A 19,000-nucleotide genomic window follows, 5' to 3' on the forward strand; every position below is an offset into this window, starting at 1 on the left:
TGTACCTTGGTCAGCCATGACATCACTTCCTGAAGCTAAGGGGCACCGCTTATCCACGTGTATTAAAACGATTTATGGGATATAAAAAAAAAAGATTGGAACATCCTGCTAGGAAGTGGGTGGATTTCTTTAGTTGGGATTTTTCTTGTTGTCTGTGTGCCCATCTCAGAGAATGTCTCTTTTCTGGCAGACAGTGGCTTCAAATCTGCAACAGAGCCCCAGACAATGGATGGATGAGGACATTAACATGTACAGCCCCCCATGACTACAGGGCATAGATCACCCATAAGGCAACCTGGGCAGCTGCCTAGGGTCTAACTCTACAGACCCTTTGCTTTGCCTCACCTTGCGAAAGAGTCCATGTTACACAGCAGGGAAGGAAGGGGGGGTGGGGGGCGCAAGGCCTAGAGACATAGGAGGAGAGACAATGGGCAAATAACTGGCCTTGCATGCAAATTCAAATTTTATTCAAAGTGTGTGCAGTCTGGGATTGGGCCTATCCAATAACCATCCCGCTGGTTGTGAAAATGTTGGGTGTCTTGAGACCCTGAAAAGAAGAAAGAAATCAGAGAGACAACAGGAGACCAAAAGTGCAATATGTTATGAAAAAAGGGGAATGGTCTATAATGGCAAGACGTTACTCATGATGGTGAGTTACAAATGACCACCTGAAGCAGGTGGAGATATATGGCCCAACTCCACCCTGGGTCTCCAACCTGGACTGGATGCGGTAAAAAGACAGTGGCCTTCACAATGGTAAATACCATATGAGGCCAGGTAAAACCCCTCCAACCCGGATTGGGTGGGGGTTGTATAAGCACAGATGGGTAAAGAGGCGCCCAGCGATTGATAAAATGAAGTTAAAAACACTTCAAATGACAAAGGAGGTGTGGCTTACCTCAATAACGACATTCTCATAAGACAAAAAGTTTTATTTAGCACAGGCAACGCGTTTTGTGAGTTGGAGCCCAATTCCTCAGGCCGATAAAAGTGCCAAAGGGTTAATGAGCCAAAAGCATTGAGAGCCTCACATTGTCATTGGCCCAATTCTAAGATGCATATAATTTGCATGGAATCCCAAAATCATTTGTATCTCATTGTGAGCTGGTAGGCCCTTGTCCCTGGTGCCAATAGCAGCCACTATGATACGGGTGCTACAGCCATTTCCATATCCCCGTTATGCCCTCTCTGTGGTAGCCAAGCCAAACTTTACATTTATGTTTTAGTATTGTATTAGCATAACTATAAATGTTCCTGTTTAGAAACGGTTGGTTCAGTTCCAAACACTAAAATTTGCATCAGCTCAAGATTATCAGCAATTTGTCTAACTAACCATTTTTAGTCCTGTTTACAAATCCTAAGGGCCCATTCACACAAAGCGCAAACCAGTAGTGCTTAGCTTAGGAATTACTCGCAAAAGTATTCGGCCCCCTTGAAGTTTTCCACATCTTGTCACATTACTGCCACAAACATGAATCAATTTTATTGGAATTTCACGTGAAAGACCAATACAAAGTGGTGTACATGTGAGAAGTGGAATGAAAATCATACATGATTCCAAACATTTTTTACAAATCAATAACTGCAAAGTGAGGTGTGCATAATTATTCGGCCCCCTGAGTCAATACTTTGTAGAACCACCTTTTGCTGCATTTACAGCTGCCAGTCTTTTAGGGTATGTCTCTACCAGCTTTGCACATCTAGAGACTGAAATCCTTGCCCATTCTTCTTTGCAAAACAGCTCCAGCTCAGTCAGATTAGATGGACAGTGTTTGTGAACAGCAGTTTTCAGATCTTGCCACAGATTCTCGATTGGATTTAGATCTGGACTTTGACTGGGCCTTTCTAACACATGGATATGTTTTGTTTTAAACCATTCCATTGATGCCCTGGCTTTATGTTTAGGGTCGTTGACCTGCTGGAAGGTGAACCTCCGTCCCAGTCTCAAGTCTTTTAGCTGACTCCAAGAGGTTTTCTTCCAAGATTGCCCTGTATTTGGCTCCATCTATCTTCCCATCAACTCTGACCAGCTCCCCTGTCCCTGCTGAAGAGAAGCACCCCCAGAAGATGATGCTGCCACCACCATATATGACAGTGGGGATGGTGTGTTCTGAGTGATGTGCAGTGTTAGTTTTCCGCCACACATAGTGTTTTGCATTTTGGCCAAGAAGTTCAGTTTTGGTCTTATCTGACCAGAGCACCTTCTTCCAAATGTTTGCTGTGTCCCCCACATGGCTTGTGGCAAACTGCAAACAGGACTTCTTATGCTGAACAATGGCTTTCTTCTTGCCACTCTTCCATAAAGACCAATTTTGTGCAGTGCATGACTAATAGTTGTCCTATGGACAGATTCCCCCACCTGAGCTGTAGATCTCTGCAGTTCGTCCAGAGTCACCATGGGCCTCTTGACTGCATTTCTGATCAGCGCTCTCCTTGTTCGGCCTGTGAGTTTAGGTGGACGGCCTTGTCTTTGTAGGTTTACAGTTGTGCCATACTCCTTCCATTTCTGAATGATCGTTTGAACAGTGCTCCGTGGGATGTTCAAGGCTTTGGAAATCTTTTTGTAGCCTAAGCCTGCTTAAAATTTCTCTAAAATTTTATCCCTTACCTGTCTGGTGTGTTCTTTGGGCTTCATGATGTTGTTGCTCCAAATGTTCTCTTAGACGACCTCTGAGGCCGTCACAGAGGAGCTGTATTTGTACTGACATTAGATTACACACAGGTGCACTTTATTTAGTCATTAGCACTCATCAGGCAATGTCTATAGGCAACTGACTGCACTCAGATAAAAGGGGGCTGAATAATTATGCACACCCCACTTTTCAGTTATTGATTTGTAAAAAATGTTTGGAATCGTGTATGATTTTCGTTCCACTTCTCATGTGTACACCACTTTGTATTGGTCTTTCATGTGGAATTCCAATAAAATTGATTCATGTTTGTGGCAGTAATATGACAAAATGTGGAAAACTTCAAGGGGGCCGAATACTTTTGCAAGCCACTGTATGTATGTATATATATATATATATATAGATAGATATATATAGATATAGATATATAGATATATATTTCATAGGTTTCTACATAATCAAATACACCTTCCTCCCCCCCCCCCCCTTCCTCCTCAGAAAAAAAACACCTTACAAAGACTATCCTAACTTATGGAAGACAATTAAAGACTACTATTATTTAACTAACTTCTTGCCGACCGATCCATGCCAATCGGCATGAACACAGCGGCAGCCCCCGGACCACTCCACACCGATTGGCGTGAACAGACTTCTATGGGGCAGGAGATCGCGCGCAAAGCTCCGCCTTCAGTCTCCCAGCGGCGATCGTCTATAAACATTGTACAGTGCTGCGATCTGCAGCAGCGATGTACTGGGGACAGCCGTGTAACACGGCTGTCCCCCTGGCAGGTACAAAAGTGATCGGCTGTCATAGGCTGAAACCTATGACAGCCGATCACGCTGATTGGTTGGCAGGGGGAGGGAAGGCAGGCCAAGTATAAAAAAATTGCACAAATGTATTTAATAAATAATTAAATATTTATTTAAAAAAAAACAACAACTGGGGAGAGATCAGACCCCACTAACAGAGAGCTCTGTTGGTGGGGAGAAAAGGGGGGGGAGGGGGAAATCACTTGTGTGCTGAGTTGTGTGGCCCTGAAGGGAAGCCTTAAAGCTGCAGTGGCCCAATTAGTAAAAAATCGCCTGGTCACTAGGGGCGTTTAACACCGCGGTCCTCAAGTGGTTAATTACCGCATGCTTACCACTGAAATACCACTTTATGCATTTACCATAATTTTTACTGCATGTTCGGAAATGCAGAAAAATCTTTCAGAATTTCTAAAAAAAAAGATGAAAATACTGCACAAGGTATTTTACCGACAAAAAAATATTTACCACACATTTCTACCATAATTGAGGCCAATATGTTAATGTGCAGCCAATACATACATCAGAGGTGGGGGATGGCTGTAATTGCAAGGGAGGGGGAACTAACTGCATTGTTGCAATTACACTCTAAGGCCTCTTTTCCACGGACTGTTGATAGGCAGTGAAATGCCTCTCATAACTGCTTGTTGCTGCCTGGTAATTGCTCACTGCAGCCTGGCAACTACTTGCTGAGCACACAGTTTAACAGTCCTTGGAAAAGAGGCCTAAATCGCACAAACCAATCACATAAGGAGTCTATGGTCACTACAAGCAGCGCGTGTGGCATCGGATGTGGATCCGCGCCTGCCAACTCAGCGCCTGACATGACTAATCAAATGGATGCAGATCCCAGGGCCTTTATTAGGTAGGATATATATAATTAGCGGGTAACCGCTGTTTCACATACAATAACGGGTTCGCTTGCAGGTTTCAGAGGTATGGATGGGAAGGACAAAGGTGATTAAATTTGTGCCATGTATGCATCACAAGGGAAGATGGGATGGGTGTATGCGTGCACATAGGGATGGATTTACACTCTTTACCGCCCAAGGCCACTGTCAGCAGCCGCCCCCTTCAGTATAGGTAACCAAATGTCCCCTCCCCCTCCTCCAATCTAGGTATCCAGATGCCCCTTCCCCCTCCCTCCAGTATAAGTAGACCGTTGACCCTTCCCGCTATTATAGACAGCCAGATGACCCTTCCCCCCACACCTCCAGTATAGGTAGCCAGATGACCCTCCCCCCCCTTCTCCAGTTTAGATAGCCTGATGACCCCTCCCCCCTTCCCTCTAGTATAAGAAGCCAGATGACCCTCCCCCTTCCGTAAAGTTAGCCTGATGATCACCACTCCCTCCAGTATAGGTAGCCAGGTGACCATTCCCTAGTATAGCCTGCTGCCCACACGCCCCTTGATCCTGTGGTGCCCTAGGCCATGGCCTATGGGCCTTGCCGTAAATCCGGCCCTGCATGCGCACAAGGCAAAAACATTATGTGCGTATGTGCTAGCTACGGCCCATCATCTCCATGGAAACACCAGAAGTCGCCAGTACAAGCGTCAGGCAACCTAGTTAGAGATGGCTCGAACCTCCTTTAGGTTCGCGAACCTTCGCCAAACATTCGATTCGCGCAAACTTTCACAAACCGCAATAGACTTTAATGGGGAGGTTAACTTTGAAAACTAGAAAAATTTATGCTAGCCACAAAAGTGATGGAAAAGATGTTTCAAGGGGTCTAACACCTGGAGGGGGGCATGGCGGAGTGGGATACATGCCAAAAGTCACGGGGAAAAATCTGGATTTAACGCAAAGCAGCATTTTAAGGGCAGAAATCACATTGAATGCTAAATTGCAGGCCTAAAGTGCTTTAAAACATCTTGCATGTGTATACATCAATCAGAGAGTGTAATTAGAGTACTGCTTCACAATGACACACCAAACTCACTGTGTAACGCACCGCAAACAGCTGTTTGTGTAGTGACGGCCGTGCTGGACTGTTGCGCACCATGGCGAGATTGCTCTTCCTCCGTGATATCAGGTAATGTCTGACTGCCTTATCAACTTTCGATGGTTCTTTCTCTACCATTGTTAAAGCTTACATCTATTTTTTAAAATTACATTTTCTGCTGGCTGTTCAGTACCTGTAACGAGAATCTGTTATGGAAGGCAAGTCTGCCATTGTGAGTGACCACGGATAATGGCCGGGGAATCGGGGTTCGATTCCGGTCCAGAGTGGGAGCCTGAGAACCGGCTACCACCACCACACATCCAAGTAAGGACCCATTTGCTGTATAAGTAATGTACCTGCCCTGACTGTGCTTTGCAGAACAGGCATCTGTGGTCAGATGGACCCTTGACCCAACGCTGTGTGCCAGAGATGACACCACTTGCCTTTAACGAGAATCTGTTATGGAGGGCAAGTCTGCAATTCATTCAACTGTGTGAAACTTTCAATGGTACTTTCTCAGTAGCATGGTGACCACAGGTAATGGCCAGGGAATCCTGGTTTGATTCCAGGCCGGAGTGGGAGCGTAAAAAACGGCTACCACCACCACACATCCAAGGAAAGCAGCAGGCACGCTGTGGGCAAAGGAGCAGGAACGGCTACCACACATCCAAGGAAGGCAGCAGGCATAGCATGCACGTCCCGAGGTAGTGACCAAAAATAACAATACAGGAGGACTTTCGAGGCCCTGCTGTATATGACACTACTAATAGACTTTACTACCTTTAACGAGAATCTGTTATGGAGGGCAAGTCTGCCATCCATTCAAGTGAAAGGTATGCACTGACTGCCAGGTATAACACAATGTGCAGTCACAGATGCAGTGAAAGGTATGCAGTGACTGGTCACACAGGTGCAGTTAACAGGTATGCTCGGAGTGGTATATTACACAGTGTGCAGTCACACAGGTACTGTGAACAATTATGCAATGACTGGTATTACATTTGTACATTTTTTTAGTAGAGAAATATATATATTTACGGTACTTATCCGTTAGCCGGGCGCATCCGGCAGGTGGCGACAAAACTCCACCAGAGTTACATCTTTCCCTACTATCCATGTCGGCCTGGAGGGGGAATAGTAATTAGCGCCACCTGCCGGATGCGCCCGGCTAACGGATAAGTACCATATTTACATAGCAAGAGGGACAAAGTCCTGAAAGAGGGACAAATGAGAAAGAAAGGGGGGCAGAGGGACAGGGCTCCAAAAGAGGGAAGGTTGGGAGCTATGTACTATATATATATATATACCCATGTGCAATATGCTGACTGAACACAAGATGGCAATATTGAAACATAAACAATACCGTCCTTCCCACCTGGACTTGCTGCCCGTCTTTATAGTTAATTTTTATTCTATAGTGCCATCTATAGCTTGGACTGAGATTACAAGACAAGTAGGAAGTCGGTTGGAACGCAGAACCGGGAAGTCAGCTGAAACGCAGGGGGGGAAGTGACATGTGCGTCTTCCTTTGAATGGTTTCAGTTCCTATCATTGATTTGATGCTGTTGCTGGCCTGCTGGAGCCTGGGAAGGCGCTTCACCCGGTGACTGGGGCTAATAACAAGTGAGATTTACTTATTTTTATGTTATCCTTGCCTAGAAGCCGTGAAGGAGGGAGGAAAGGAGTGGGGCAGGATGGATAGGATAGCTGAGTACAGATGGTCAAGTGAGATAGAGATGGTAAATAATTCCAGTTTGCATGTAGATGTAATGCAGTTTGTCGACAGTTATATTAGGCCAACCCCAATCTGTAGAAGATGCATCTGATTGTCATAATATAGGTTGATCCAGTTCCACTAGTAATTTCTGTTCAAATATATCCAAAATCTATGGGAAGGTGAAGGTCAAATAATTTGCTCTCTTTAGGGCAGCTGCTGAGATGGAATACAGTGGGGGATAGAGGATAGGTAATTAGGGTGGGGGTAGAACATAATGTGGGGTTGCCAGGTCAGGCGAGCAGGGGAGAGCATACAGTGCAGGTGTCCATTGATTGGGCTGGCTAGCTTGGGTGTGTGGTGGTGGCGGAGGATGAACGCTTCTCAATACTGTACAGTGATTGGATTATTTAAACACCTGTGACTTTAAGTTTTAAAAAAACCTCTGCAGCCCCGTTCCAGGATTGGCTCACCCAAGGAAAGCTAAACAGGAACAACTCCAATGGCCGGTGCGCGCAGGTGCAGTAGTGGTTTCCCTGTCGGGCTCAGGCCATAATAGCCAAGTCAGTTCAGGTCTGCTCAACTGTGCAGATGGCTCGCGCATTTACAGTAGAGCAGACCAGAATGGGCTTCCCTATTTTTGCCAGAGCCCATTGGAAAGCCGCTACTGCAACCTGTACAGTGGATTTTTGGGGGTGCTTTACTTAGGAGGATGGGGAGCCTCTTACCTTCAGCTGCGCAGCAGATTTTCAGGGGTGTCAGCGTTGGATCGCCTCAACTTAGGAGGAAGGGGAAGCCTCTTTGGGATCCAGAGGCTTCCCCTCCCAAGGCAGGTACCCCCTAGGTGCACCTTTTTCCCTTCAGGTACACTGTAAGAAGGACTTGTTGTATGACCTGCAGGACATAGAATACAGTATATCCTGTTTTTGATCAGGAATGGGAATTGATTGATTGGCAATGATGAATGTAAAGCTGTAGTGAATTTAGGGCCCATTCCCACCTTAACGATTCCCGCTAATATATTACCCTATGGCAATGTTCTCACTGCCGCGATTGATGCCGATCAGGGGCGTTTTGCGATTAGTGCCCATCGGAAAACATGTTCCCTGCAGCATTTTGCCGTAATTCTGGAGCGATTGCGGTACAGTGCTCAATAAAGCGCTGACCACGATCGCTCTGAATCGTGGAAGTGTCCAGTGATTTTACCGCGCTAATCACGGTAAAATCACTTGCGCAAAACGCTAGCGATAAGTGCTAGTGTTTTATGCTTTTAAATGTGAACGGAGCCTTAAGAAAAAAATAAAACGATACTCGCCTCAGTGGAAAGGCTTCCCTGATCTTCCTACACTCCGCCTATCCTGCTCCAGGACCCTCTGAATGTATTTAACATTAATATTGAACATTTTCATGGCTGCATTGCTTAGGAGCAAAGTATGGCCCGTGTCTGCGCAGCAGCAGGGAGCCGCTCATGCACAGCTTTTTCCTCCATGCACAAATGCTACTGCACGGGAGCGGAATCTACTGGCGCTTGCACAGTGCAGCTGTGCTCATACAAGGCAGGGAGTGTGGCCACAAAGAGGAGGGTGCCAGCAAGCAGCGGAGGGGTCCATGAGGATTGGGGGTGTGTTTAACTTTATTTTTTCAGTTTAGATTAGCTTGAAAGGGCAATTGTAAGCTGCCTGGCAGTAGGAGTGTAGTGCTTGGCAGGTGTAGCCTGAGGGAAGCCAGCAAACCCCATGAGATTAGGTCCGCACCAAAAAGAGCTTTGTGTCATAATGTTGCCAGTTATGCAAAAGTCATCCTGTGTGCTTAATGTTTCCTCCCCCCTCCCTTTCAGTCTGAAGCCCCACCCCCCACCCAGTCAGAGGGGGAGTGGTTCAGACTGACTAGGAGTGAGTCGGCAGCTGGAGGTGCTGAAGAAGAGATGATGATCAGTGAATTCAAGCTGCATGTAGATTTCATCTTATTGAAATACTGCTGTAATAATTGCTTATTAAAAATGTATCCAAATTCTGGCTTTAACATAAGGCTCTTTATTAGGAAATCACTAAAATGACATCCAAGTCAATGTAAAAATATGGCAATGGCGACAGCCCGCTGTTTCAAGCTAATGCGCCCTTTCTCAAGCCATGCTGCCATAAAATACAATGGGACAAGCCCACTTTATATACCATAGCATCAATAGATGAACCAATTATTTCAAAATTATGTCAGCCAATCACAGGAGCAAAGGCACCAAACAGACCTGATGGAAGACAGTCTTCCCAAACACATAAAGAGGGAAATACTCACTCCCAAACAGTCCTCTGCTGCTTTATAAAGCCTGCAGGCTGCTTATAAGCCAATAAGAAGTGCACACACACGTTACACCTAGTCTGCAGTGATTAATCAAGCAGAAGCTGAGCAGGTCAGCCAATCGTTGGAGAGGGCTTCAGTTGCATATAGACAATGGCAGACAGTCTTCCATTTGTTGTTTTTGCTCCTGTGATTGGCTGACATAATTTTGAAATGATTGGTTAATCTATTGATGCTATGGTATATAAAGTGGGCTTGTCCCATTGTATTTTATGGCAGCATGCATTAGCTTGAAACAGCGGGCTGTCCCCATCGCCATATTTTTACATTGATTTGGATGTCATTTTAATGATTTACTCATAAAGAGTTATATTTTACTTTATGCGGTGCCAGCCTCATTGATTTGCTGATTGATTGATCTCTTCGGTGCTGAGACCTTAGGCTCTGGCTCGCTTTTTGGATAAAGTCCTTTTTGCCTGGGTGCTCCCCAACCTTGTTGTTTAGGCTTTAACATAAGATAACATTTATTGATTGTGTCTACTATTATGCTTTTATGCTTTTTACAATATGCTATTTTGTAACCCATTCTCTATAGATTGAATTGCCTGTAATTATCCCCTGACTGGCTCCTGAAAATGGAGGGCATCAATTTTTCTGAGAAGATACTAAACCTCACCCTGGAGGTTATCCACCTGCTCACAGGAGAGGTGAGGGGGATTCTGGGAGTGTTTCCTCTGTGAGGCCAATTGTAATTAGTAATGGTAATTATCTGGAGATATTTTCTTAGTGCCCGTTTCCACTTAGGGCCGATTCTTTCCATCTTCCCACACAAAAATTATCATGTACATCAGCACAGGTGCCAGATGGATGCAGCACTAAGTGGAATCTGAGCCTCAGCCTACTGGAGAGGTGAGGATTCTGGGATTGTCATATGACATCACTCTTGTCTCCATTATTAAAACACACACCTGACTGGAGAGGTGAGGAGGATTCTGGGAGGGTCAAATGACATCACGCTTATCTCTAGTTATAAAACATAGTCCGGAGTGGAGAGGTGAGGATTGTGGGATGACATCACATGACATCATGCTTCTCTCTAGTAATAAAACACACACTTGACCGAATAAGTGAAGAAGATTCTGGGAAGGTCACATGCAGTAACATTACTCTTATCTCGCAGTGTCACACGACATCATGCTTCTCTCTATTAAAGGGGCACTTCTGCGAAAGATTGTAAAATTTAAAATATGTGAAAACATAGACCAATAAGAAGTACGTATTTTCCTGAGTAAAATGAGCCATAAATTACTTTTCTCTTATGTTGCTGTCACAGTAGGTAATACAAATCTGACAGAAGTAACAGGTTTTTGACTAGTCCATCTCTTCATAGGGGATTCTTAGCAAGGCTTTTATTCTTTATAAAGCTATTCCCTAAAAAGAATTTAAACAACAATGCTGGCCAAGTTTCCTGCTCGCTACACAGTTTTTTGGCAGTTGGATGGAGCAACTGCCATTCACTAAGTGCTTTTGAAAATAATTTCCTGAGAATCCCCTATGAAGTGATGGACTAGTCCAGAATCTGCCACTTCTGTCAGATTTCTACTACCTACTGTGACAGAAACATAGTAGAAAAGTAATTTATGGCTCATTTTACTCTGGAAGAAACGTACTTCTTATTTGTATATGTTTACACATATTTTAAATTTTACAATTTTTCGTCGTAGTGCCCCTTTAATAACTCAGACCTGACTGGAGACGTGAGGAGGATTCTGGGACTATCACATGACTCTTCCCTTATCTCTGTCAATAAAACACAGACCTGACAGGAGAGATGAGGATTCTGGAAGTCTCACAGCCTATGGAAAGAAATATTTAATGTGGAACCAACAATCTAGGTTTTTTTTAGGTGTTTTGCTAATCCACTGCTTCTCTGTGTGTCTCTGCCCATTTGCTTGAGCTTCCTGTGTAAGGCTCATACACAAGCTCAACAAAAGTCTTTTAAATGCACGATTATCGAACAACTTGAAGAAGTTGGACAACTTTTGTCAAGACGACAAGGCGTTATCACTGAGAAGAGGCGACCAACGACTGATAAGACGCAGCTCAAGTCAATCCAACTGTTGTTGGCCGCCCCTTATCAGTGATAACGCCTTGTTGTCTTGACAAAAGTTGTCCAACTTTACTTGACAAAAGTTGTCCAATTTCTTCAAGTTGTTTGATAATCGTGCATTTAAAGAAGTTTTGTTGAGCGTGTGTGTGTGACTTTAGTTGTCAACCTGAATCAGTGATTAACATTCTTTGCTGTATAGTAATATTTAACACTGATTCACAGAATTACACAGTGGTGAACCCCAGCAATCATGGGACATCCAGCAGCCATCCTCAGGTGTCAGCAGGCCAGGGACGGAGCCAGACCATTGAGGTGCCACCTTTATCAATGGGATCTGAGAGGAATGATGACCAGAAGATCCTAGAAATAACCAACAGTATTATATACCTTCTAACAGGAGAGGTGAGCTTACCTGAGAACTCAGGGACATTATCTGTTGGTTGTTTTCCTGTAAAGTGCCAGTTGCTTACTGTCTCTCTCTGTTGGAAGGTGTTGGATTACTTAGAAGACCTTGGGGATGTTGGTGAAGACATGACCACTGAGGAATGCCACCCATCAAAATCACTAGGTAAGGCCGTTATTGCTATTTTACCTGTTTATTCTCAGAGGCATTAGACCTCTATGGACAGTATGACACATCTAGACAGCTTCTGTAGAGCAGATGATGCTTGAAGGCTTGAATGTTACCTCTAAAAACGAGGGTTCTTTTCACACCTGCTCTATTTAGTTGGAAAAAAAAAACACTTTTGCACCATTACTCTTCAGATGATTGATGACGTACAAATAATTTTGAGTTAATGCAAATTTAAGCAGTTTGAAAACAGAGAAATTGACTTCCACCTCGACTTCATTTGATTGGTCCATTTTCAAGGTGCATAAATTTGCAGAAAAATGTACATACCGGTAACCCTGCATACATTCAGAAGTATTTGCATTGCATTGCATTGACAGTCCCTACCTCTGAATGGTTGTTATATGAGTGAGTCAGGCTGCTTTTACACACGGGGCGGTACATTGTGTCGCCGAAAACTGCTTCCTCCTGTTGTAGGAGTCGTGATAGCCCCATAGGGCTATCACTTTGAATGCAAAGTGGCGTGTGCCAATACAGTAACGAACTGCATGCAGCACATTACCGGACAACTTGCATGGTAACCCCGGAAGTGAGGCATACGTTCAATGGAAAATATACCTCACTGATTTCGTCGCACCACAGCTACAACCCGTGATCGCACCGCACCAAGCGTAAAAGCAGCCTTAAGCCTTCATTTTTAAGTGGAGATTTTGTTTAGTAGTGATGAATATGCAGGGTCATTAACTTACTTCTGCTGTTCAATATTTAAAGTGTAAATGTAAAGGTTTTTTTTTTTACTTTGTAAAGTGTAAATTAAAGTGAAAGATTCATTTTCTCCCTTGCTAATTCTGACGCAATTAAACTTTTTTTTTTAAATATTTCACAAGAACATCACACTGCTACATCTTAAAGGAACACTATCAACGTTTTTTCTTTTTTTCTAAACACCTTAAATAGGCAGAAGAGATTTCCTGATGACATACAGTGTTAGTAAAAGGGAAAAAAACATCCTTCCCTGTATCAGATGTCTGGAGGCCAGGGTGACTGTGACTGACGGGCTGCAGGCGGCTATATGCTCTCTCATTCCCTGTCCTGCTTGGATAAACAAAGCGCACGCTATGCTGACAGGAGTGTCTTGGGCAGGCGGATTTCGTTCAATGATCACCCCGGCCACATACACTCCTGTCAGCAGGGGGGTTGCTAGGATACTAAGAGATCCGGGGCACTCCAGCTGGAAAATGGGTGTGGCCATGGGTGGAGCCACAGTTACATGCATTGAACAGCAGTCTAAGTAGGCCTGCCAAGCAAAATGTTGGATGAAACACCCTCTTCAAAACCCCCCCCCCCCCCCCCCCCCAAAAAAAAATGACACAGCACATCACATAAATAGGCAGCACCCTGCATGCCCCCATAAAGGCGCCACAGCGCCCGGCATGGCACCACAGCACAGTATGCCCACATAGAGGCATCACAGCACCCAGCGTAACTCTTGATTGATGCACCACAGCTCCAAGCATGCCCGCCATTGAGGCAACGCAGCTGACTCTGCTTGGGGGACATCTGGGGCAACCCAGAATAGATCTGGGGCACGTGCCACTGATCTTTGGGGCTAGCAATGCCCCTGCCTGTCAGTATAGCGTGAACTTTGTTTATCCAGGCAGGACAGTGCAGAGGCAATCAGAGCGCGTTACTCAGTCACAGTCACTCGGCACCCTAGCCTCCCGACATCCCGATAAAGGGAAGGATGTTTTTTCTCTCTTACCTCCCCCCCCCCTCCCTTTTACTAACACTGTATGTCATTAGAAAATCCCTTCTGTCTATTTAAGGTGTTTAGAAAAAAAGGAAAACTTTGATAGTGTTCCTTTAACTACTTTAAGACCGCCTCACGCCAATTGACATGAACGCGGGACGGCAGCCCCAGGACTGCCTAATGCCAATTGGCATAAAGTCCTGGGGCAGTGTTTTGCTGGGGATCTCGCTCGTCATTGCGCTCGCATCCCCACTTGAATGATTGAGCTCCACTCCGCCATCAGTCTACCAGTAGCAATCGTCGCTAGGAGACTGTTAGATGGCGATACCGCTGTCTATTTACATTGTACAGCGCTGGTATCCGCGACAGCGCTGTACTGGGGACAGCTGTGTCACTTGGCTGTCCCCTTGGGAGACTCAGAAGCGATCGGCTCTCATAGGCTTATGCCTATGAGAGCCGATCGCTGGCGGGGAGAGGGAGGGGTATAATAAAATAAATTTTTAAAAAAGTGTAATTTATATTAAAAAAAATTGTATAAAAAAAAAAAAAAAAATAAGCAACGGCCTGCAACAGCGATCAGAGCCCACCAACAGAAATCTCTGTTGGTGGGCAGAAAAGGGGGGCGATTGCTTGTGTGCTGAGTTGTACGGCCCTGCAGCGACCCCTTAAAGCTGTGCAGTGGCCTGAATTGTAATTAATAACGTGTTTACTAGGGGGGGTGTAAGCTTACGGTCTTCAAGTGTTTAAATCCATTCATTGAAGCAAAATTCACCTATAGAGAGGGAAGGCTCTGGATCTCAGAGCCTTCCCAGTTCTATCTCGGTGTCCTCGTTCTCTTGCTTTCCGCCGTTCAAATTTGCCACCGCCTTGAGCCCTCAAAAGGCTTCGGAAGCATTTGTGTCCCCAAGTGCTTTCAAAGACAAGCGTCTCCGTACTGCACATGCAGGTGTGCGCACTCACGTATCTGCCGTAGGTAGGCGCATGTGAAATACGGAGCACATGTCATGCAACACTCCTCCCATGTGCTTATAATTTGCAAAGCTTCTTTTTGGTGGTAGACTGATGCACTATGACTTCAGTAGCAGTGAGAGCTACCTACAGCTGGATCACCCAGAGGCTAATTATAATATAATGAGGTAAGTATCTTACTCTTTCCCCCCTCCCCACTTCACATTTGCTTTAACATTATGAGGCTCTCTTTTTGTTTCTTGGTTCTGTGTCCTTGTATGATTATAACTATTTGATTATAACAGTTATAATCATACAATAATATCATATATATCATATAATCATACAACAGTATGATTATAACTGTTTAAGAACATATTTCCATCTAACTGATGTTTTTTCAATTTTATTTTTAGAGACCTTAAAGAACAAGAGAAGACTACAGCAACTGCATATCCAGGTCATGGAACCCGATCTTCACACTGACAGCGACTGTGATAGCCAGTCCCCTCTGGGGTGTAAAACGCCAGAACAACATGAAGGAACTAGACTGTCAGGGCAGGGTGGTCCAGGGGATGATTGTCCTTCAAACTCACAAACTGGTAAAGCCCAAGTTCACAAATTGTGTTCTTCTACTTTAGTGTCTTGTGACAAAGATATCTCGCCTCCAGCTGCCAATGACATCAAATACACACTGGTCCAATTAAAAGAAGAATCGGACTTAGAGGAAGAACCTGAAGAGGAGCCTGTAGAAGATGATCTTTCTGAAGCTGAAATTTTCTTACCCAAAGGCTCTGCTATATTCCCCACACATGAGGAAAGCTCAAGAAGTCTAGACCATCAAAGCGCCAAATGTAAGCTTCTCTCTGTCAACCGCTCCGAAGGGTCTTCAGGTCAAGTTAATGCATCTTCCTTAACTCCACTCATGGCCAATACTTACAAATGCCCAGAGTGTCCAAATGTCTTTAACTGCCGTTCCGACCTTCTCAGACACCAGAGCCATCACCGTGGATTGGCTTTGTTCACTTGTGCTATGTGTGGGAAAAACTTCAATAGGAAATGCAACCTTGTTAAGCACCAAAAAATTCACACTGGAGAGAAACCATATTCTTGTTCCGAATGTGGCAAGTCTTTCCGGGAGAAGCACTATCTCCTCTCCCACCAGTCTGTTCACAATGGGGTGCAGCTGATCTTGTGCCCCGTGTGCGGTAAAGGTTACACCTCAAAATCAAACCTGTCCAAACACCAGAGGATTCACACAGGGCAGAAGCCCTTTGCCTGTTCGATCTGTGGCAAAACGTTTAACCAGAGATCGGTGCTGCTGGTGCACCAACGGACTCACACGGGAGAGAAACCATTTTCCTGCCAGCTGTGCTCGCGCAGCTTTGCCGATAAAACAAAGTTGCAGCGTCACCAACGTATTCACTCCGCAGAGAAGCCTTTTCACTGTTCCGAATGTGGAAAAGGCTTTAAACAAAACATTTTCCTTCTCAAGCATTTAACAGACCACCATGCACAAAAATTGAATGAGTAAGGACATAAGTCCTGTTTCTGTTGAAATTTTAATTTAACCCAGAATTAGAAAGACACTAAAGTGTCTTTTTTTTTTTTTACCTTGGTTTCGTATTCAGCCGTCTTCAGCATTAAATTCCAAGCTGATTTTCCGCATTCCCGCAGCAGAAGGAGTGATTTATGCCTCTGAAATAGCCCAGCAAAGTTCTACGACTTTACAAGTCGCAGATTTTGCTGCCCGGGAGAGGCAGAGCTGTGCGCAGTAGCTCTGCCTCTTTTTCAGTCAATCTACGCCTCTCCCTGCCCCTCTCAGTGAAAGAATACTGAAAGAGGCGAAGATTGGCAGAGATTGACTGGATAAGAGGCAGAGCTACTGCACACAGCTCTGCCTCATCCAGGAAGCAAAATCCTGGAAAGTGTGGAACTGTAACGATTATGGAATTATCTCCGTGGTTAGCGCATAACATATGTGCCGACACTGCGGAAACCCTCCACAAGCGTTTAGATAAGGGAACCCAGCTTTGGTGCAATGCACCAGTAGAGAGGAATTCCAACCAGCAGATGGAGCTGTGGAGTGCAGAGGAATAAACCCTCTGCACTGCCACAGAAAGCAGATAGAAATTGTACGAAGTGGAGCAATACAGGGCAAGATAGCCACTCGAGAGAGAGAGTGAACACAGAGACAGAATGTATGTATGTCCACCAATCTAGTCGCCACCCAGCGACGGTTGACATACAACAGCGAAGACCAAAGCAGAGACTCAAGATGGAGTAAAGACAGAACATAGGATGAATAAAGACAGAACCAATTAGCAACCTGCAAACCAACACGAAGGAACAGACAGGACTAGCTACACGCGGTCACCACACGTTAAGCGCAATAGCTACAGCGCGTGCCAGGCACGGTCGCCGCACGTTAAGCGCAACAGCGACAAAGCGTACCAACCCTGACTAACAAAATAACGATAACAAACAGAGAACGCAAACACTTGCTAAACGTTTGCCTCACCCAGACAACAGCAAGCGTACGTTCCAGACAAGACAGACAGAAGGAGTAACCAGTAGCAACCGCTGCTCTGACTACACTCCAAGACAGAGTACAGAAGGATCCACCGCTTCTACCGCTAGGGCGGATGCGATCCAAACAGACAAGACAGATGGAGTAACCAGTAGCAACCGCTGCTCTAGCTTACACTCCAAGACAGAATACAGAGAGATCTAACGCTAGGGCGAATGCGATCCAAACAGACAGAGCGATTCACTGTCAGCCACCGCTGGCGACAGAACAATCGCAACAGATAAGACGGAACTAGGCAATACAGATAATCAACAACCTGACTGCGCTAGAAGGAATGCTAGTGCACTCCCAAGGATAACTACTCTAAGATAATATTTAGCAATCAATTAGCAGAGGGACTGTGAGGGCTGGAACCCACAAGAGCGTTTTTTTGAGCATTTTGGCAGCGCTGCGATACGCTAGCGTTTTGCCAAAACGCTCAGCTGATAATGGATGGGGCAACTTCCACAGGAGCGTTTGCGTTTCCCAGAAACGCAAACGCAGGACCTGCAGCATTTTGGGAGCGTTAGCGCTTCAATGTAAAGTATTGAAACGCTAGCAGAAACGCTCAGCAAAACCTAAACTGAGCGGTTTTGCTAGCGTTTTGCGGTTCAGCACACTGTAACAAAATTAAAAATTATTCACAGGACCAATCAGGATAAAAACGCAAAACGCTACACAACCGCTGAGGAAAAAAATACACTGTTGCAAAACGCGACCGAAAACTCGCATGAATCCGCTTGCAAACCGCTCAGGCAAAACGCTAGCGGTTGCGTTTTGCGGATTTCAGTGGGTTCCAGGCCTGACACAAGGTAAGTCCAGCAGAACCAAACCTTTATGACCAGCAGGGAATTCTGGGAGGAAATGGTATTTATACTGCAAGCCTTTAAAGGAAGCAGATAAGCAATTTGCATGACAAGTGGATGCAAATCCCTCACCAGAACAGCAACTCTGAAACTTGCAGAGTGAAGACAGGTCTCCTTTCCAGGGACCTGCAGCATACAGACCTGAAAAATGGTCAAAAAGCTGCCTGCCTGTGCAGACAGCAGAGCAGATCATTACAGGAACTTTCTTATGCTGTTTCTGGGGCATAAATAACTTGTTGTGCAATTGGGGATTCTCAGCATTGCTCTTATTCTTTATAAAGACATTCCCTGAAAAGGATTCGCTGCACCCTTTTTTTTTTTCTTTTTTTTTTTTGGCAGTTGGACAGCAACTCCCATTCACTATGTGCTTTTGAAAATAAACAAAACTCTGAGAATCCCCTACGAGGAGATGGGCTAGTCTAAAACTTGTCGGTAATGTCCGATTTCTACAAACTACTGTAAGTGACAGCAACATAGGAGAAAAGTAATTTATGGCTGAGTTTACTCCGGAAGAAACGTACTTCTTATTTATATACATTTACATGCATTTTAGATTTGGCGATAGTGGTCCTTTTACGTTTTAAAGGTGATATTTTAATGTACCCTAATCAAGGCAGCTGCATGGAGCATTTAGTTTTGAATCATAGTTATACCATTTACTGCCTCTTTTTATGAAAGTACACTGAATTTGTAAAATATCCTGAACCCGCGACTGCCCACAGCTCTGAACGTGAGCTTAAAAATCTGCTACAATCTGATGCAACGGAACCTCGAAATAAAAAATGTAAATCTAATGC

At 44.8% G+C, this 19,000-nt stretch overlaps 1 protein-coding gene across 1 annotated transcript; it reads left to right on the forward strand.

The window, feature by feature from the left end:
• The first annotated feature begins 6,843 nt into the window (after nucleotides 1-6,843).
• Nucleotides 6,844-16,532, forward strand: LOC137534556 (zinc finger protein 70-like). Its single transcript, XM_068256103.1, has 5 exons — nucleotides 6,844-7,003; nucleotides 9,985-10,096; nucleotides 11,722-11,901; nucleotides 11,989-12,067; nucleotides 15,185-16,532. Exons 2-5 carry the CDS (start codon nucleotides 10,025-10,027, stop codon nucleotides 16,300-16,302), a joined length of 1,449 nt encoding a protein of 482 aa, XP_068112204.1. The 5' UTR covers nucleotides 6,844-7,003; nucleotides 9,985-10,024; the 3' UTR covers nucleotides 16,303-16,532.
• Nucleotides 16,533-19,000: the final 2,468 nt, after the last annotated feature.

Source organism: Hyperolius riggenbachi, chromosome 10, assembly GCF_040937935.1.
Source record: "Hyperolius riggenbachi isolate aHypRig1 chromosome 10, aHypRig1.pri, whole genome shotgun sequence".
NCBI classification, from domain to species: Eukaryota; Metazoa; Chordata; class Amphibia; order Anura; family Hyperoliidae; genus Hyperolius; species Hyperolius riggenbachi.

Bases quoted from the DNA above. Each gene is read 5' to 3' on its own strand.
- LOC137534556 (XM_068256103.1), top strand. From the start codon at position 10,025: ATGGAGGGCATCAATTTTTCTGAGAAGATACTAAACCTCACCCTGGAG. The intron at 11,902-11,988 runs GTGAGCTTACCT...CTCTGTTGGAAG, and splicing joins TATACCTTCTAACAGGAGAG to GTGTTGGATTACTTAGAAGA. The intron at 12,068-15,184 runs GTAAGGCCGTTA...TTTTATTTTTAG, and splicing joins CCACCCATCAAAATCACTAG to AGACCTTAAAGAACAAGAGA.